At 45.3% G+C, this 21,138-nt stretch overlaps 2 protein-coding genes across 2 annotated transcripts in view; both read left to right on the top strand.

Annotated features, from left to right (window-relative positions):
- The window catches only part of pdzd11 (PDZ domain containing 11), a 163,598-nt gene that overhangs the window by 81,071 nt on the left and 61,389 nt on the right, over window positions 1-21,138 (top strand). The gene's annotated exons all lie outside the window — the stretch shown is intronic.
- Window positions 6,447-20,546, top strand: sox3 (SRY-box transcription factor 3). The gene is made up of 2 exons (XM_061836021.1): window positions 6,447-6,618; window positions 18,513-20,546. Exons 1-2 carry the CDS (start codon window positions 6,480-6,482, stop codon window positions 19,538-19,540), a joined length of 1,167 nt encoding a protein of 388 aa, XP_061692005.1. The 5' UTR covers window positions 6,447-6,479; the 3' UTR covers window positions 19,541-20,546.

The following is a 21,138-nucleotide window of genomic DNA, read 5'->3' as shown; positions in this document are numbered from 1 at the left end:
GGGAAAGCAAGTGTGTTGACGGAATGGGTCAAACTTGTATCTCAAAGGCGCCAGGGTACGAGTTACATACTTTTTGTAAAAGTGTAGCAGTCGCTCTTGCGGTGGGTTATCGTACACAAAACATGCTAATGATGTTCCGCACCATTAGCGTGTCGCTCTGCCGCGAACGGGCACAAAGGCGCCTCGGCCTTGGGAGTTCTGCGTCGGTGTAGAAACGTGGGTGGGTGGCTTGTCGAGTTGGGGGGGGGGTAGTCTGACACTAGGCGGAGTGCGCTGGGGATTAGTACGCTGGAAACTGTATGTGGGGGTGGGGGGGCAAATTGTTTTAACCCCTATTACAGCAAGCGCGCAGCACTCGTCTTATCAAGGCCGCCGCAGCCTCTCATTAATATTCCCGACATATGGCTCCACCGTGTATCATTGTCTAATAATGGGAGGGATAATCGCTCATTCAATTATCAGGCAGTCAGCAAAAGATCAACGCCGGCTGTGTTTTGCGGGCACCGTGCCCCCCCCCCTCCCCGAAAGTGCAGCCAGCTCAGCCAGCCAGCGAGGTGAGAGCGATAGAGGCGGATTACAACATATTAGACGGTCGGCGAGTGAGTCACGACGTCGGTCAGGCATCAGGGAACGCGTCCTCCGTCACGCTTTCGAAGGTTCAAGGTCCACTGTCATGAAATGTATGATTTTTAGTATGTTATGAATGGGGAAAAAAAATGGCAGCCGGTATGGGCCCATCCGATGATTTTGATGGATGCAGCTTTTTGTAACTCCCGCCTTGAATATCTTCTCGAGGGATTTGTTTTCAAAGAGAAGCAGGAAGTGACGTACATGGCAGGACCACCCTCAAGCGGACTCGTTTGTTTCCATTAGTTTTACCTGCTGTAAGGCAGCTCGTTGTTCCTTCGTGTTAGCCAAAATGCCGGCTCGTTGTATTGCTGGATATTGCTCGAACACTCGGGAGGACCGATTCATTCTTCATACCTTTCCAAAACACTCGGTTCGTCGTGAAAACGGATTGCACAGGTGCAAAGGACGAGAAGTTTGTGGGTTCCAAAAGACAGCTAGGTGTGTAGACAGCTACTAAAAAAAAAAAAAAAGTTGGGGGGGGGATGTAATCCGTAAATCAGGGGTGCTAAATGCGTCGATGTGACACCCCGGCTGAAGCCGTGATCATGGTGGCTCATCTCCGCCGCGAGGTGGATCGGACAGGGAGGCGGTTTGGCCGCGACGTCGACGTCGCTCGGGGGCGCCGTTATTTTTATCACCGCTGCGGAGGTGGATCAGACGGGGAGGCGGTTTGGCCGCAGCGTCGTCGTCGTTAGCGGGCGACGTTGTTTTTATCACTGCCGTGGAGGTGGATCGGACGGGGAGGTGGTTTGGCCGCATGCGGTTTGGCCGTGATCCGCATATCATCTAAATATGGCATCGAAACGATCGGGTAATATTGCACCGGTCACTTCACTCGGTTTTGAGATGTTCTCTTCTTTGAAAAGAGCTTCCGTGTCAGAAGGGGCGTGTTCGTCTCCCCTAGTAGGTGGCGCAGCCTGTTTTCAACGGCGAATGTCGCGGTGTGACATCACGGGCAGAAGATGCAGCCAATGCGGCGACCACTTGAATGCCGAATGAGACTTCCGCAACTTTGCGCACGGATGACGCGCTCTCCACTCATATTTATTTTTTCGTATAGACATTCAAGTGAATAATGTTATGTTATATATTTTAGAATGTTTATAGGGATGACATCGGCTTGTCAGACGTTGGCAAGGCCGACGTCGGTGCGACGAACGCGCGCCGTCGGTCGGACACCTCCGACCGTGCTGAGCCAACTGGAGCCGACGCCGGCGTCACACTCTTGTCGGGGAAGACTTTTTTTAGTGCAGCGTCTGCGAGTGGAGCTGTTTCGCACAAGCGTGAACGAGAAGGGAGGTGAAATGTTAAAAAAAAAATCATACAATAAAATCCACAGTTTGATAGATTTTCACAGCCTGACTACGGCACGGAGGCGGGCCTTTGTTGGCGCTTCCATTTTTTTTTTTTTTTTTTTCGCGGGACGCTCCCAGGGTCAGCCAAGTTAGGAAAGTAATTAAAGCTGCGGAGAAAGGAAAGCATGCTGCCATTCTGATTTTGAATATAGAAAAAAATAAATAAATGAGTATTTTAATAATGGGAAGGAGAGAGAGAGCGAGAGAGAGAGAGAGAGAGAGAGAGGCCGGGATGGGGGTTAGAAAACGTGGAGAGCTTCGACGGGGTGAGGAGCAGGAGGCGGTGCTGCCTACTTATCAATAGTTGCATTTTTTTTTTTTTTTTGGAAACGGCATCGCTTGTACATTGGCGGGGCACAAGTGGCCTTCGGGGGGGGGGGGGGCGGAAAGAAAGAAAAGGCGGGAACATTAACATAGTGATTTGACGCGCGTGGCAAAGGGGCCGAGCCAATATCACAGAGGACTCAGCACTCCTATTGTCTGCCGGGACTCTGCACCCTTCTGATATGAAAATTCAATTATTTTATAACTAGATCTTGACAGTCCACGCTTGCGCCTCGCCAGCTGCATCCGCGCACGGAGTGGGGGGGCCCGCCGCCCCCCGCCGCCGCCTCCTGATAGCGAGGGGGAGGCCTTTTCACACAGTGACATGTTTTTTTTTTTTTTTTTAAACGCGGTGAAGGGGGGGACAAGATTGCCTAAATTTGTTGCATTTAAGAGCTGAAAGTTAATCTAATGCAGCGAGCGGTATTATCTCACAAGGGTAATTCCAATAGGCGGCTCAATCTGTGTTTATGCCGGGTGGTGGGGCGGCGGGGGGGGGGGGGGGCGCCATTCATTCCTCGGCATCTTTGAATCTGATTCTCGGGGCATTCAAACAGCTAATGTGTTTATGTACTTTTCAGAACCGGAGGGGGGGGGGGGGGGTTGTGGACCACACAGCGCTGGAAAAAAAAAAGTTGGTCATTGAGGGACGTCAGCATATTTTTTTAACCCTTTATCTGCTGGGACTACTACAGCGCATCAGGACCCCCGCAATTTGAAAATGGGGTAAATTCATTCTTGCAAACTTGAAATTCGACGCATGCCGCTCGGTGATCTTCCTTCTTTTATCCAGGCCGCTTATCCTCACAAGGGTCGCGGGAGAGCCGGAGCCGAACCCAGCTAGCTTCGGGCACAAGGTGGTCTACACGCGCGTCTGATCACCAGTCAGTTGAAGGGCAGATGTCGACACCATCGCTGAGCGGGAATCGACCCCGCGCTGCCTGCGCCAAAGTCAGGCGCGTGTACCACTACATCATCAGTGACTCACTCGGGAATCCCTCCATGAAAAGTTTAAAAGGTCCACTGACAGCCGTGTATCCGTTTTAAAATAGATATTGTCATGGAAATCTGCATAGCATTCGCTTCAATGTCTGTACGAAAAAATAAATACGAGAGCGCGTCATTCACGCGCAAAGTTGCGGAAGTCTCACTCGTCGTCCCAGTGGCGGCCGGATTGCCACGCAGATCTCACACTGGGACATTCGCCATTGAAAAGACGTAAACGCCCCCTTGTGGCACGGAAGCTCTTTTGGAAGAAGAGAACATCTCACAATCGAGTCAAGTGAGCGGGGCAATATTACCCTATCGATTCGATGCCGTATTTAGATGATATGCGGCTGATGTCCCGCTCCATTCTCCCCTCGCTCGTGAACGAGACCACGAGAATTAAAAATAGTGATGTTAGATACATTTGATCGCGCTTGTTTTGCTGAAAAGGAATCGTTCCGGTCTGGTGCGGAAGAAGCCGGTCAGCCGCTAAGGTAAAGTTGCGCCCGGATTCATTTCGGCCAATCGTTTAGAAAATGTCGTGAGCACTCTTTTTGCCCACTCGGTATCATCGGCGTACTTTTTGATCTCCGATTTCCACAGAATTTTCCCTTTCTGCTTATTTGAAAGCGCAACTCTGGATGAGAAACGTCCTGGCGGTTGCAGTCGGCCCGTTCCATTTTTTTTTTTTTTAATGAACACCTGAGAGGGTCGACCTCCTCGGTGGCCACGCGGGCGCACAACTAAGCCCGTCTTTCTGTTCTTTTTAAATGACCGAGTTTCAGGCACAAACCTTTTCATTAGCTCTCCGGCCCATTGTGAGCGTTCTGAGGGGGGTCTCTTCAGATTAGGCCACAGGAAGCAACCCCCCCCCTCAAACCCTCCCCCACACCCTTCTTTTTTTTTTTTTTTTTTTTCAAGATGTGCCCACTGCGCGGTGCTTATTAAGCAACCCTGGGAGAAGACGTACCTGTCTGTCACTCATTAGTCCGTCGTGGAGTCCGCGCTCGGATCCCCCAGGAGAATCTAACGTTAATTAACGTTCTCCCCCAGGAGAGGAGGGGATTGGGGGAGGGGGGGGAGGGGAGATCCATATTGCCATTTGCACCGAATTACAGTGCCTTGAAAAAGTATTCATATCCCTTTTTGTCCTACATTCCCCCCCCCTCACGATCTTACAATCACAAGCACATCATTTCAAAGGGGCCGCTTATCCTCACAAGGGTCGCGGTTGCAGCGCCGGAGCCAATCCCTGCCGTCAGATGGGCGGGAGGCGGGGGTACACAGTCAACTGGTGGCCGGCCAATCGGAGGGCACGTGGAGACATTTTAGATTTTAAAGACAGGATAAATTGTGGCGATATACTGGGGGGGGGGGGTTTAAAAAGGGGGGGGGCGCCTACAAGTGGTCAACTGAGGTCGGGTTTCTTCCCAACGGGTGTTTTTTTTTTTTTTATTATAACCTTTACATATCCGGGTAAGGCAATTGTGAATAGAATTTCATTTGCAATGCTGACCTGGATGAGGAAAGCAGAGTCAAATAAAGCAAAAGTAAAGAACACACAAACACACACACACTTACTTCTACATACTGTATATTCTCTCACACAAAACAAACACACACATACACTGCTGCTCTCACACATAATCTCTCTCTCTCTCTCTCTCCCTCTCTCACAATCACACACACACACACACACACTGTATATTCTCTCTCACAACACAGACAAATACACGCGTGCACACTGTCGCTCTCACACATTCTCTCTCTCACACACACACACACACACACGCACACGCACACGCACGGAGGCATGAACGTCGCGCCATCCATATCAATCTCCTTAAATATCCGTTGCGCTCGTCTATAGTATCTAAACGTCGGTCCGTATCCATGTCGCAATGTTCTTAAACGTCGCCATCAATCTGCGCGAGCTGTCAGCTCGCTAATGACAGCGAGGCAACCCCACCAGCGAGCTCATCTTCACGCGCAATGTGAGCAAAATGGACGGCCGACGCGCATTCCTCCGGCTAGCGCGCGTCGCTCATTCGTAAGGGTCATGCATTCCTTTTGCAACCCTTTCAGCTTTTTGGCCACAAAACGATCTGTAATTTTGGGAGCTTTGTTCGGTTGGTCATCCAAATAAAAACCAAGAAATCATTTCGTAGGCTTTTTATGAAGAGCATGCTCCTCGCATTAATAGAGCGTTTTAAAGAAAACTGGAATTTGACCCACAGTTTGGGAGGAAAGTCACATGCTGTGTCACCTCCATTGAAAGTGTTCATTATTAAAAGCATATTAAATCAGCAATTAAGCATATTTTTAGGGTGCTGTTGTGCCAGTGGAATATGATATCAATATAAGGTATAATAACGTATAAATATCAAGCAAGATGTCTTTTTTTTAATTTCCTGAAAAAAACAACAACAACAACATATTTTAACCCTTTCCGGGCAGGGGTTACAAATTTGCAACAGGTTTAATAGAATCGGAAATTTTAAGTAATTTTCTAAAAGTATCATATTTTTCTCTCTGCAATATTTTTATTTGGTCCAGAGAGGGTCAAGGGAGAAGGGGAGTCTGACAAAATATCAAATATGACTTAATACTGCCAAAAGAGTAGTTACGGTACTTATTTACTGATTGTTCTGAATCAGATTATGACTGAAAATGACTTTTCTTTATCAAAAAAAAAAAAAAAATGCATAAAGAGAGTAATTAGTAAAATATGGCCCATCTCGACACTGTTGGTCCTTGAAATACTTTATTTTGCAGTGTAGTGGAGCAGAGTAGTTTTATTCATAATGTTTAATTACATACGCCAAAAGTGGCACCAGTAGGAGGAAAAGAAATTGTCACCTTTAAGAGAATTACTGGCCTGTGTTAGTACTTGTACCTGAATCTGAATATCAAAGATTTTGAATAATACGCACACGCAGATTGCTTTGTTTTCGAAACTCTTTCGTGCATTTATTAATTTTAAATTTTTTCATTTTTTTTTTTAAAATAAAAAAACACACAATGCTCGTATAAGCCTCGAGGGAAGCTCCGGGTCACTCTCCCCGGCCAAGTTTTGCAGGCTGCCATGTTGTCTATTCTGCTCAGCTATTTAAAAAATGCTGAATATCAACAATGGCCTTGACTGGCGCATTGTCAACTTTTGTATGAAGCAATCGTGACTGAATGAAATGGCTCACAGAGCGCCGGCGAGGGCTCAGCTGCGGGGGACCGGCCGACTCGCCCGGCAGTTTGTGGACCCCAGTCCTGGAAACGGTCCCCGAACGGTCGGAAAGGCAGCCATCGTGCAACCAGTCGCCGCTGGGTGAGTGGTCTTACTTTTCGAGCCGGAGGGGGAGGAGAAGAAAAGAAAAGAGGGAGGGATGGGGGAGTCAACGTGGGCGAGCTCGGTCTTCTTTGCATTGGGAGGGGGGCTACGTGGGAGGAAACACCACTGGTGGCACTTGTTAGTGAGTTGATAATTCACTTGGATATTGAAATAATACATATTTAATGTGCAATTGGTACTCTTGAACTAATGTTCATTTCTAATAATCCGCGCAGTGCTCAGATGTCTCAGATGACTACTCGAGAACAGCATCCAATTTGAAAAACATGATCAATATTTTATTCATGTCACCATTATTGTATGCAGTCTATATGAATGTTTGTACTAAATATTATTGTAAGATTTGACTATGACTTGATGCTGAATGCGGAGGAACATATTTACATCTAAAAGCAATGTTTAGCCTTTATGTCTCTCATCATTGCTCGCTTGGAGGGGGTTTGGGTGGGGGGGGGGGGTGACTACCGTTCCTCTCGGTCCTTGTGGGTCTTCAGGTGGGCGTAAAGGCCGATTTTGGAGTCGCATACTTTGGCGGGGGTGCTGGATTTGACCTTTTTGGACAAAACGCGCTCTACTCTGCAGCTCATATGAAATCGTGCAGCCTCCTCTCGGGCAAATTTTCATCGTCGCCTTGTTTGCTGCTCTAGATTTTCAGGTTTCAGTTTTTTAAAGTCTTACTTCAACGCTGTCCTTGTACTGTTTTGTTTTTTTCGGCCTCCTTGGGCACACTGTCCTGCATGGAGCTCAGTGTACAGGACACCCATTGGCGCTGGATTTGCGTGATCGGAGTGATGGCGGAAATGTTGGCCTCCTCCAGCAATCTGGTCTGGAGGTTGCAGTTTAAAAAACCCAACAAAAACAAACAAAAAAAATAATAATAACGTTTTTCTGAATTTGGAGAGCAGTCCGTTAGCACTATTTCCTCATCAATGGTGGCTTCGGGAGATAGAAAGCTGCCGGGCTATGTGACCTGCTCCACATTTTTTATTCTGTTATCAGGGATGAAGCAGTGGTGTTTATGTTGGGCAGTGGCTAATGCAGGATCTGAGTCGTATTATTATTATTATTATTATTATTTGTCTTATGGGCCCAACCAGGCTGCTTGTTGTCTTTGGCTATGTGGGGGGGGGGGGGGGTAATTTTCTGGTACAACACCGGCTTTACCAATGTTGGAGTATGAAATGATAATTTTTGTTTACTTGTTTTGACATAATGCTGCAACACTAACAGGTATTGGGATACTGTTATTCAAATAAATGTTTATTTTTTAATTCTTAAAGTTGCCGTGTTTGGACTATTTCGACCTCCCCGAAGTGACTCTCTAACATAAACTTAGTGCAAGTCTTAGTGTGGTTTTGTCGTTCGAGAGTCCAGAAAACGACCCCTGTGATAGTTACGTCTGTTTGACCCAGTTTTGTGTCCACTCTCCATACTTGGCCGAGACCGCCCCCTTTCCTGTGATTGGTTGCCTCCGTGTAGAAGACCCACTTGCGAGCGCACACGTGTTTGTTTTGTTGACATCGTTGGCTCGGGAGCAGAAAGCCGGCTAGAAAAATTCACATGACCTGATTTCAGGCCTCTCAGGAGAAAAACCTCTCGAACTCGGGAATCCCTGGACAATTTTAATTCACCCATCCATCCATTTTCTACCGCTTCTCTGGGTCGGGTCGCGGGGGATGTAGCGTATACCCAGACTTCCCTTTCCCGGGCCACTTCTTCTAGCTCTTCCGGAGGGATCCCGAAGCGTTCCCAGGCCAGCCGAGAGACATAGTCTCTCTCCAGCGTGTCCTGAGTCGTCCTTGGGGTCTCTTTCCGGTGGGACATGCCCAGAACCCATGGAGGCGTCCAGGAGGCATCTGGATCAGATGCCCCAGCCACCTCATCTGGCTCCTCTCAATGCGGAGGATGACCAAACTTCTAATTTTAATTCACATTTTACATTTTTAAGAGAGGCAACATTACAGCCCAAATACCACAGAAAGTTGGTTTGGCAAAAACGGGGAGCTGTAAATGCATTATCATCGTACGGGACCAGGTCTTGGACTCAGGTTCTTCAAAATGTGATCTGTTCTTCAAAAGATTGATGAATGGACCGCTTTAAGAATCTGCATGAACGGGTGCAACAGTCCTAGTCTGACATCCCGGAGCTCCTCAGCCACCTGTGCCGTCCTCCAGCTCACCTCTCGCGGCTTCACCCGGCGCAAGGTGACCAGTTTCCTCCGGCGCCATCCATTATGTTGTCACCGCGGCCCACGTCCCGCATCTCCCTCCGGCAAGTCTCGGCACGCTAATGAAATGTGCCATAATCGGCGCGCTCATCTCGCCACGCTCGAGGTAATTAATAAATTTGGAGGGCGATGGCTAACTCTTAATTAAATTAGGCCTCCCTCCTAATGAGACCTGGACCGGGAACCAAACGGATGAGCGCTATCTGCTTCATCGAGAGCCGAGCTGTCACGCGACAGACGTTTGTCATTTCCGCCTCGAACCGCCGCAGCTCCATTAAACGTCGTGGCGCAATGTGATTGATAAATTGCCGCTTTATTTTGGAGATTTTAATAAATGACACCTCCTAATTAACAAGCCAAATCAGTTTGGAGTTCCCCCAAAAAAAGCAATCAGAGTGGAAAAACATCACATCATCATTTTACAGGAGAGCGCAGATAACGACCCGGTGGCATTAATCATCCCCCCCCCCCAAAAAAAAAAAATACCCAATTAATGAATTAAAGTCGCACCGCACATTAATTGTGCATTTTGACAATATTATCTTAAACTAATGAATTTGACAAAGAGTCCGCTTCAATTTTTTTGGTATTTTTTTGCCCCCCAACCAGACTAGATTAGTGGGATCTCAATTATGGGCTAAAACAAAAGAAGGGCTGCTTTGCTTCGGGGCCACGGCAGAAAGTGACGACTCGGCACTTTCCTCCAAACAAGACGAGATGAAAAAAAATAATAAAAGCCTCGGAAAGTTCCTTTTGTTTTTAGGGAGAAAGTGAACACGGCAACGATTCAAAAGATACATAGGAAATAATGAGCGGCATAATTAGCCCGTAATGGTTTTGAAACTGATTGTCGTCAAGAGGTGCTTGATAGTGTCATTCACTGGGGAGCCGCTTGCACGCGTTCACTCGCAATCCCGTTGGATGCTCGGCGTTTTCTGTTTTTTTTTTGTTTTTTTTTTTTTAAATCAGATTGCATCTGTGCTTGCGAAAAAAATGGCGCCCGTCGGGATGCGTTCGTCAAAATGAAAAAGTCAACTCGAAATGCGACAACAACTACGCCAAGGTCTCGTGCGTTTATTTGTCGAGGTCATTTTTCTCATACGAAGTTAGAAAGAGTTATTATTACCGTCGTCTTGCGTCGTCCCTTTGTGTGATATATTTTTTTTTTGTTCCAATTGCTATCTCAGATGAGTTCAGGCCATAGAAGCCGGACGTCAGAATTTCTGCGTATCTTTAAAATCGGGCCTTGGCTTTGCATAGTAGAGTTTTAATGAATTTGTAAAGTAAAACAGAGTATGTGTGCATGAATGAGAGGGGCCGTGGGGGAGGAGTGAAGGTGCAGGGAGAAGAGATGACGACTTCAAATATTTGGGGGCAACAATACAAAGGAGAGTGTGGTAAGAAAGTGAAGAAATGGGTCAAAGCGGGGTGGAACAGTTGGCGGAAGGTGTCTGGTGTTCTATGGGATGGGTAAGGAAGTAAAGAAACAGGTTCAAATGGGATGGAACAGTTGGCGGAAGGTGTCTGGTGTGCTATGTGACAGAAGAGTATCCGCCAGGATTAAGGGCAAAGTTGTGATGTACGGATTTGAGACGGTGCCACAGAAGAAACAACAGGAAGGAGAACTGGAGGTGGCAGAAATGAAGATGTTGAGGTTCTCGCTTGGATAGGATTAGAAATGAGCTCATTAGAGGGAGGGAGAGCCACAGTTGGATGTTTTGGAGACAAGGTGAGAGAGAGCAGACGTCGATGGTTTTTTACATGTCCAGAGGTTGATTGATGTTGTGAGGGAGGACCTGAGGACAGTTGGGTGTTTGAGAGGAAGATGCACGCGAGAGGCTTAGATGGAAAAAGATGACACACTGCGGCGACCCCTAAATGGGACAAGCCGAAAGGAAAAGAAGAAGAAGTTGTAACGAACTTGCAGATGTAGCGATGAACTGTGCTCACTGACCTTGGTTTTCTGACGTGTTCCTGAACCCACTTGGCAATCTCGATTCACTTGAACGTAGGTTTCAAACAATTTGCAAATTGTTGTATTCTGTCTTTATTTACGTTTTACACAACAGTACAACTTAATTGGTTTAGGGGTTTGAATAAATACAGAAGGGATGTTTTGCGCCAACTGTGTTTAAACAAAAACATTTACCGTAATTTCCGGCCTACAAGCCGTGACTTTTTTCACACGCTTTCAACCCTTCGGTTTATGCGGCGCTAGTGTTAGTGCGGCGCTAGCGTTAGCGCACCTGGTTATAAGCCTCGGTACATAGAAAGAGTTTAACGCTAGCGGTAGCATTAAACTCTTTCTGTGTACCGAGGCTTATAACCAGGTGCGCTCTGTAGGCCGGGAATTACGGTACTCAAGCAGTTTATATGATTATTCTTAAGCCCTCGGCAAATGTTTCGAAAAACATTTTGCGCTTGACTTTTCGAAGCCCCCTTACACACGAATCAGGAACTGTCCCACCCCCCTTGCATAAAGACAAATGTCCCCGCGATAAGCGCGAATACCACTCAACGGCTCAGAAGCGAAGACGCGTCCCGCGACAATTTCTGCCGCCCAATCCGCACGGACGGGTCGGTGCAATTTTACGTATTTTCGTTTTTCATTTAACGCGTCATGGAGCAAATCTTTCCCCTAATTTGGCCCCAGCGAACTGTCTCGGAAAGGACAAAAATAATCATGAAGGGACGCCGCGCTGATGTCCTTTAGTGTGCTTTTTAGCCTCATTAGACAATGAGCGGCGTGCACAAGTACAGTATACCCTTAATTAGTACTTGAAGTCTTGCTGCTCCTCTTGTTCGGTATTTATATTTATGAGCAGGGCTGTCACAATCTAATCTTTTTGCAATCGATTATACTGCAGCTATTTTTTGACGCCCCATCCACCCCCCCACCCGTTTTTAATTACATTCATTCTATTTTAATTTTCAAGTATTCTCTGTACAGAATTTGAGATACCTCTCCAAAAATATCAGTTAGCATTCGCATGTAACATAAGTGTTCTAGAAATTAGCATTTTATGTTATTAAAAAAAAATATATAACTACCATTCAGCTCACTCATACAGCATCTCAAAAAAAAAAAATAAATCACTTACAGAGACTCCGTTGTCATTTTTTGCAAAGTTTAGAAGTGGCCCATTCCGACGTACGTCCACAATAAATGCCCGTGTGAAACATTGGTTCCGCTAGTGCAAACATGGTTCCCGGCTGAAACTTTTATTCTTTCCTTCTTCTTCTTTGTTTTTTTTTCCAGGCAGAACTCTGAGGCAAGTTCTACATTGATCTTTTTTTTTGTAAATTTCACCCCCCCCCCCGCAGCCCTAGTTATGAGATTAAGCATTTTTTTTTCATATACTGTTCTAGTAAGTGACTAGTAGAACGATTGTGTTTTGTAGTATTTTTTTTCCTTTTTCACTATTTGAGTCACATTTGGTCTCCTAGCATACATTTAAAGCTTAGTCATAAACGTTGATACCCAGTTTAAGGTCCATGTACTAGTACGCTTCTTGTCCTGACTACTAAGACAATTCGGTGGACTACTAGAACACCTGTGGTGCACTTATAAAATAATACTAGTAATATTTTTCTTGCACTGCTAGTGCCACTTTTGGCCTACTATTAAAAACCTTACTGGTGAAACCGCTGTGCTGCAAATCACTCCCAAGCCCAAGTACTACTAGGCATGTGTCACGCACTAGTAGCCTCCTTATCAGGGCGATCAAAGAAATGCTTAAGCGGCTTTCTTTAAAGCTGTTTTTTATTTGACATTCTTAATTTCCATCTAAAAATCTATGTACTAGTAAGCTCTCTGTCCTCCCTAGTCAAAACAATTTAGCACACCAGTACAATGACTGTGTTACTAGTAACATTTTTCAACATGACTGCCTTCCGCTACTGCAGCATATGAAATTTCTGCACAGTGCAGCAAAGTAGGTTACCATAAAGCAGGGCTGTCAAACTCATTTTTGTCGCGGGCCACATTGTAGTTCGGGTTTCCCTCAGAGGAAACCATAAAAATCGTTTATCGCCACATTATATCCACACGTGAAATTTACAAATTACTTTTGGAATCAGAAATCAAGGCGAATGGGTTTTTCCAACCGTTGTTGATGTTTGTTAACGTAAAAACACTTGCAATACCTCAACGTTATGATTCATGATATGACAATTTGCAATTTTGGTACAGATTTGAACAAGACTCACGGAAATCGACATACATGATTTGCTTTCGCGGGCCACATGAAATCATGTGGCAGGCCGGATCTGGCCCCCGGGCCCTGAGTTTGACACCTGTGGCATAAAGTTTTAAACGCCTGCCCAAAGTGAACTCGTCTGATGTTGAATGACTCATGAAGTTGTCAATTAGTTGGGGCTCACTAGCAGCATCGCGGTTTTGCTAGTGTGCCAAAGTTCGTCCCTTTATGAGGACAAAGACCACACTCGTAGCTGCATATGCAGGCTACCCACTGAGTACTCCAACAGCTTTACGAGGAACCGCTCCAGCGATTATTCGCAGCGCACTAGTGACATATCGAATCAATAGTTAAACGTCTTGGGGGGGAGGAAAGAGAGGCTCGGGTTTAATGCTTGGAGGTTTCTGCTCTAGTAATCAGCGGAAACACTTCAGCCAAACTCCACCAAGGCCGAATAACTCGCCGCAGTCCACTTCGACGCCCAGTACACAAACTGCGGCGTTTATGATATTACAATATTACACATGATAGCATTCAAAGGTTACACTATTAGATGTGAAAGCCTTCCTAATGACGCGCACACTAGTACGGTTGTTTTTGTTTTTGTGAAATAAAGATGCAAACAGAGAAAGTGATTGTTTGAAATATGTATAATAATACAGATTTTGCAGTGCCGTTGCCGGCCAACTAACTTCACTGTACTCTTTCCTAATGAGCTCCAAAGTGTAGCCAATACTGTCGTCTTTCTTTTTACTTTTTTCTCCTTATTTTTTTGCAACATAAGAAAAATCACTAAATGAATTTTAACACTCTACTCCTACGATAAAAAATTGTACTTTTTAATATTCGTTTTGTGTTTTCAATACTTCGGTGGCCAATGGGACATGACTTGATCATGAATGTTAATTTAGATTTTGCATCATCGTGCTGACAAATTGATTTGATTGATTGATTTGCGCATCTAAAAATAAACTAACCTTAACTCTCAATTCCAAATATTTTTTTCCTGCTATTATTTTTTTTTCTTTTAGGGCAGCAGTGAATCATAACGTGGAACGATGACGTGTATGTATGAGAGACCGTGACTTTATTCACCGTTTTTTTTTTTTTTTTTATCCTGACGTATTTTATTTGGGGGGCGTGGAGGTGGCCCGCGAGGGGGGGTCTGTATAGCAACGTTTGTGGCCCGCGTGTAATAAATGAATAAATCAAATTAACACGGGCGACACCGCAGAGCCGCTTAGCGAACTAAAGAGGCGATAATGGCGTCGCTCTTCTCGCACGAAATGAGCCGTAAATATAATTTTACCTGCAGCCTTGAACCGCGGCCGCAACCATTCACGGACGCACAAAAGGAACAGCAGAGCGTGTCCTAAACTGCAACTTCATTTGCATCTCTTGCTCCTTCCCGAAAAGAGAAGAAGCAGAAGAAAGGAAAAAAAAAACGAATCACGCAAATCTTAATGAGACACATTTCATTGTTGCGCCGTCATTGAAAATGTCGCCGTTGCTTAATTATCATTTTCTTGCAAAAGAGATCCTACATGCAGTCAGTGGACTGAAACAAACAAAATAAAATGAAGTAAGATCAAATAAATGTGCCTCCTGGGTGCTGGTGGCGTGTTAAATCAACGTGGAGGATTTGTAATTATACTATTATTATTATTGTACGTTATCAGATGGTAAAAGAAAAAGAAAAAGTGACTTGGAAACATCAGTGGCTGATTAAAAAAAAAAGAAAAGAAAAGCTAAACGTAATTATTGAGATTCTTGAAATGTTACTTTGATTAAAACAGGAGAAATTGTCATATGGGTGGCCAAAAACATTTAAAAAAAATCAAGGGTGTTTGAAAAAACTAATAGGTATACAAATCATATTTTTAAACTAAATGACAGTAATAATCATGTCGATTATTTACATATTTTGTTTACTAAGTGAGGTGTAATTGAGAGTAAAACTCTCTCCCTCCTCAAAATCTAGTAAATAACGAACTTACCTGAAAAGATAAAATACATAAAAATCTATGCAGAAAACTCAGTTTTAAAAATGACATAAAACAAAGTCAATAAAATGAAAGCAGTATATAGAAATTTTTTAAAAGATAAGAATCGTTATAAAACAATGAGGGAATTTTGCAAAAGCCATGAGAAAAAAAATAAAGATTATAAGCGTCCTTTTAACACGCCTACATAGTTTCTAAAAGATCAAATAAGCATTATTCTTATTTATTATTTGATGTGTTTTTTTGGAGGGCGAAAATGAAATTAATATCACACACAAATAACAAAATGGGTTTTCAAAACATTTTCTCTCATAATACTACCACTAAAATGTCGTCTAAAATGAGTAAAAGGAATCATCATCTCACGAGAGCAGAAGAGTCACAAAACATAATTCTTCGGATATTTTATATTTCGCTTTTATTTTAGCAAGTGGATTTTGGGATTAAAAAAAAAACAAACAATAATAACAGCAATGAAATAAAAGACCGCAATGTACGTGGCACATTCGACGTGCATTCACCAAAAAGTCTTTGGAGCAAAACTCAACCCTTCCCCAATTGTGCCATCGCGGAGCCTTTTCAGTGGCGTTCATTCGCCTCGAAAACCAGCCCACCCCGACTTGAGCTTAGATGAGACCACATGAAACAATGACGTCTTTCCCCAAAATATTTTATTGTGCGGATGCTTTTCATAGTTTTTGCGGGTCCCCCCTTCAGTTTCAGGCGAAATTCAACTGCTCATGCAAGACCCCCGAGCGTCACAGCGGTGCCCTCCGGGTACGTGCGTGCGTTGGTGCGCGCGACCCAGCCCCTCTGTGCCGGTGGTCCTGCATCCCTTAATTAGGAAATTAGCCACACAGAGGGCCCCTCATTACCCAAACCCCGGGCTACTCCTGGATGTGTGTGTGTGTGTGTGCGTGCATGAGTCACCCCCCCCCCAACACCCCCACCCCCACCGTCGTCTTTATGCCATTTCCATAAGAAGATTACAAGCGGATCAGTACTGGGATCAACAAATAAACTGCAGCCGTGAGAATGACGAGCATGGTCGCTAATTGGCGCTGATACACTTTGATTGGCCTCGTCGTAGATGGGAAGCCCCATTGAACAAGCAAATTAAAATGTTGATTTATCCCCACCGAGGGGGTGGGGGGGGCGGTCGTTCTGATGACATTTATCCGGTTTTACAACTCATAACCCTGATTTCACCCAGGGGGGGGGGGGGGGTGTTCCAGTAGAGTTTTAAACACATGAAGTCGCCCCCCCTCCCCCCCCCCGGGATTAACCAGGCCTTAAATCTGACCCGAGGGACAGGATAGCACCGCCATGACACTGAAATGCAGAAGGTGGTAGGCCCCAAGTCTTCATCCGAAAATGAGATCAAGCGTATTTTATCGTTGTAAAGCACTCGAACATTAATGCACGGTTTGAGCATTAATGCCTCACATTTTAAACATTAGTCTACATAAATAAGGTTTCACCTAAAATAATTGCACCAAAATAATAGCGTCACCTAATTAGATGTTTTAAAACAACTTATCTGCAGTAAAAGTTAAATACAACCGAACTGGGCTGAGGCAGTGCTGTAATTCCTTTGCACGCCACTAGAGGGAGCCAGCGTGCAATCTGTGATGCCACATTTTCCAAATTACTAAATGAAAATAAAAGCGGAAGTAACCTGCTGTTCTTATGGGCATGAAATAATGCAGTATTTTTGCCGGCAAACGGGACTTTATTCATGCCTCTGTAACGTTATCGATTACTGAATGAAGTTTTAATACTAATTTACATCCATAATCTATTGAATCAACTTCAAAACAAGCGCGGTTGAAAATCCAACATAAAACACAATAGAAATGGATAAACATTTTTTTCAAATTCAAATCTAATCTTGAGCGGCAAATTTCCCTGCCTGCTGTGCCACCAGTGGCCTGTTGGGGGCGCTGAATTGCATGGAGTTGTGCAAAGATTCACCAGAACAAGTCGAAGAAGAGTCTGAACAAAATATTCCACTTCTGCTTTCAAATATTTATGGCACGCCGACATTTTTACGTTTTACTGCACGCGTTTTGCATTTCCATCGAACAGTGCAGCCTTTTGCAAACAAATTATTTTCCTTGAAGAAAAATGACATTTAATTTACAATACAGAGCACTTTTCTTGCGACTAAACACAACTATTTTTGTGGTCAAAAATTCAATTTCCATGCGCATAGTGCATTTTATATAAGCAAAAATATTAAAAAAAATATGAATATATAGCTGGAGTCGTACCACCTCTGACTGCTGAACTCAAAACTTTTTCATTTCTTTTTATTTTTTCATTAATCCTTTTTTTTTTTTTTGACTGGGTCGAAACGAATCAGAACAAGAATCTTCCCCGTGACTCCGAAGGTGTTAATGGCTTCTTCTCTCGATGCTCGAGTCCCAGGCGGCCATTAGCAGGTGTGAATGCGTTTCGGAGTTTTCAGCTCGCTTTGGGGAAGCAAGACGCAACTTAATGTCGTCTCGTCATTTTAATAACCATTAACACACACGTGCACGCACGCAGGCGCACGCACGCGCAAAAGGAGGGGGGGCCGCAGACCGCTCACGTGACCTGGGAGAGACAAAATGAGATGTCCGCCGTTCTCCACAAGAGGTCGTTGACGTATTGCAAGTTTCCACAAACTGCACAGGCCGGAGTTTGTTTTTAAATCTGTATTTTAGGTCATATTTAACCATAGTTTAGTTGTTTTTTTTTGCACAGTGGTTGACCAAAGCTGTAATTTCAGACAGTCCTCGAAGGCAACGCATGATCTCAAACGGATAGATAGATAGATAGAAAAAATGAATTTATTAAATAAATGCTGTTTATATTAATATAACGACTGATCTATAATTACAGCTACTTGAATATAATTGAAATAAATGTAATAAAAGCGGGGATAAAGTGATTATTTCCTGCTTCGCTGGCCATGCTTCCTCTCAGTGTTACTTTAAATTGATTTTTTTTATTATGATTATTTGTGCCATTAAGTCTGCAGTTTAGGTTTTAATTTACTAATTTATTTATTATAGCAATGTAATGTTTTTTTTTTCTAACCGGAGCTGTCTTTGCAAAACATTGAAGACGTGAATAGTTTGAAACTTCCCCCCCCGAAGCTTTTCTGAAAGCCGAAAGCGCAGGCTCGAGCCGGCTCGCTCTCTGATTGGCTGTCCGGCCCTCGGGGAGGCTCGCTGCGATTGGTCGCCCTCCGCTCCTTGACACGGGCCCGCGCGGGCCTAATAACGCCCGCCCGGCGCTCGGCCGCCAAGTTTGCAGACTTGCGTCGAGAGCGGAGGAGCACCTGCGCGCGCCGAGGTTTTTTTTTTTTTTTTGCTCCCAAGTTTCGGCTTTTCCTCCGGCTTCCTTTTCGGCGTGTGAAAGCGCGAGTTTGACTTGAGGCCGAACTCTTTTAGTTTCGTTCGGTGGCAAGAGAGCGCAGCCGTCCGGGTCAGCCATGTACAGCATGATGGAGACTGAGCTCAAGTCCCCGCTGCCGCCTCAGCCCAACTCGGGCTCGGCGCCGGGCTCCAAGGGCGGCGGCGGCGGCGGCGGCGGAGGCGTCGGCGGAGCGGGCGACCAGGAGCGCGTCAAGCGGCCCATGAACGCCTTCATGGTGTGGTCCCGCGGCCAGCGGCGCAAGATGGCTCAGGAGAACCCCAAGATGCACAACTCCGAGATCAGCAAGCGACTGGGCGCCGACTGGAAGCTGCTGACGGACGCCGAGAAGCGGCCGTTCATCGACGAGGCCAAGCGGCTGCGGGCCATGCACATGAAGGAGCACCCGGACTACAAGTACCGGCCGCGCAGGAAGACCAAGACCCTGCTGAAGAAAGACAAGTACTCGTTACCCGGCGGGCTCCTGGCGCCGGGCGGCCCCGCGGTGGCCAGCCCGGCGCAGGTGGGCCAGAGGATGGACGGCTACGCGGCGCACATGAACGGCTGGAGCAACGGCGCCTACTCGCTGATGCAGGAGCAGCTGGCCTACCCGCAGCACCACGGCATGAGCGGCCCGCAGATCCAGCAGATGCACCGCTACGAGATGGCCTCGCTCCAGTACCCCATGATGACCACGGCGCAGAGCTACATGAACGCGGCCTCCACTTACAGCATGTCCCCGGCGGCGGCGGCGGCGGCCGCCTACGGCACGCAGGCCGCCGTGGTGAGCGCCGGGGGGGCCGCGGGCAACCCCGCCCCGTCCATGCAGGTGGGCCTGGGCTCCATGTGCAAGAGCGAGCCCAGCTCCCCGCCGCCGGCCATCACGTCGCACTCCCAGCGGGCCTGCCTGGGGGACCTGAGGGACATGATCAGCATGTACCTGCCGCCGGGCGGGGACAGCGCGGAGCACTCGGCCCTGCAGGGCGGCCGGTTACACAGCGTGCACCCCCACTACCAGAGCGCGGGGACGGCGGTCAACGGGACCCTGCCTCTCACCCACATCTGACTCAGTGAGAGCCCGCTCGCCAAAACTCACACACACGCGTACACGCGCTCACAATAAGTAAGACTTCTCAGAAAACAAACAAACAAACGAAAAAAAAAAAAAGAAAAGTACTCTGATACTTGAACTTTCGGGTTGCTGTAAAGCCAGTGTGTCAAACTCAAGGCCTGTGGGCCACATCCGGCCCACTAAAGTGGCTCATTCTTCAATTGGATTCCCACGCCGCACAAATACCTTCTTAGTGTAAATCGAACAATCCTGAAGTATTTGCTCACGATTATTTTCTACGACTTATTTCAAAATTCCATTCGTCCATTAAAAACAAAAAGAAAAATCATGAGGTCATTTATGCGGCTTACAACACAAAAATTGAGTTTGACCCCTTGCAAAAAGAAACAATTTTCACACACGCAATATCGTACTGTTCTTCTTGTGCTGTTTTGGACTGAGACTGTGACCTTTGAGTCCACCTGAGGAAATTTGCATTGCAAAAATAAAATAAAAAAGGCAGTTTTTATGATCACAATGATATAAGCAATCAAAGTGATGTAGAAAATTGGACTTCTATATATTAAATAATGCCGCATTTTCACCTGTGTGTGAAAAAGGCAAGTGGCCTCGTGGAGAGGCTGGTTTATTTCAGAAAAAAAAAATGTTTACACTTAAGTTGTAGAATGTCACCTGTCCAAACTTCTAGACATTTTCTTTTCTTTCCCTTCATCACCTGTTTTGTTTTTTTTTTTTTTTCTTAGGTTGGAATGAAATCTTAAGACTGTGCTGGTCGCAAGCGCACGTTTTTTATTTATAGTCCCCCCCCCTTTCCTCTTTTCTTAGCTTGTGATCCCAATATTTTGTCAACTGGAAAATATCTTCACATTTGTTTTTTTTTTTTTGTTTTCCAAGTTTCAGTCATGGTTTTTAGTTTGTTTTTTTTTTTTTGACAGTGTCAACTTTGCTCATTCCCTGGAGTTAAAAAAAAAGTTGTTGTTTTTTTTAATTTAAACTGACGTTTCTACATATTTTAAGACTCTCTGCTATTCTTAAATGCTGAATAAATTTGTATAAAAGGTTTTTCAGTCTCTTGCTTTTTGTGCTGACTTTTTGACAGGGGGCCCACATTTTTATTGTCCTCTCTCTAACATCTTTCCATCGTCGCTTTGGATCATTTTCATATTCACCAATAGCCAAAAGCGGTCCTTTAATAATTTAGACTCTTTCGGGATGATTTAAAGCTACGGTACATTCGTATGTGTGATAGTAACTGACACTTTTTTCCACTTTTACAAGCTTGTTAGCTTAAAAATTGGTCGACGATGTAACCTTGTTGGGTATTGAAGGATTTATCGCTGGTGTTTGGCCCGGGCGCACAACTATCCCAACTTTATACAAAGTCATATCTTACATATTAGCTTGGTAGCGTGATTGCCCAAGTCATTTTCAAATGATTAATTACACACAAAAAAAGTGGATCGTAATGTTAGTCTTATGCAAAGGCGCTTCTTGTTTGTTGAATGTGTTGCTTTTTATTTCCTTCATTTTTTTCTTCTTCTGAAAGTGCATTTAATTAATTCTGCTAGCATCAATGGCAAAAGACGGCCGGT

The sequence above is a fragment of the Syngnathoides biaculeatus genome, chromosome 11 (assembly GCF_019802595.1).
Source record: "Syngnathoides biaculeatus isolate LvHL_M chromosome 11, ASM1980259v1, whole genome shotgun sequence".
NCBI lineage: Eukaryota > Metazoa > Chordata > Actinopteri > Syngnathiformes > Syngnathidae > Syngnathoides > Syngnathoides biaculeatus.
This window is presented reverse-complemented; position numbering and strand designations above follow the sequence as displayed.

What these genes read in the sequence shown, in the direction of transcription:
- sox3 (XM_061836021.1), top strand. Translation starts at nt 6,480, where the DNA reads ATGAAATGGCTCACAGAGCGCCGGCGAGGGCTCAGCTGCGGGGGACCG. An exon ending in GTGCAACCAGTCGCCGCTGG is followed by an intron (nt 6,619 to 18,512) that starts GTGAGTGGTCTT and finishes GAACTCTTTTAG; the next exon opens with TTTCGTTCGGTGGCAAGAGA.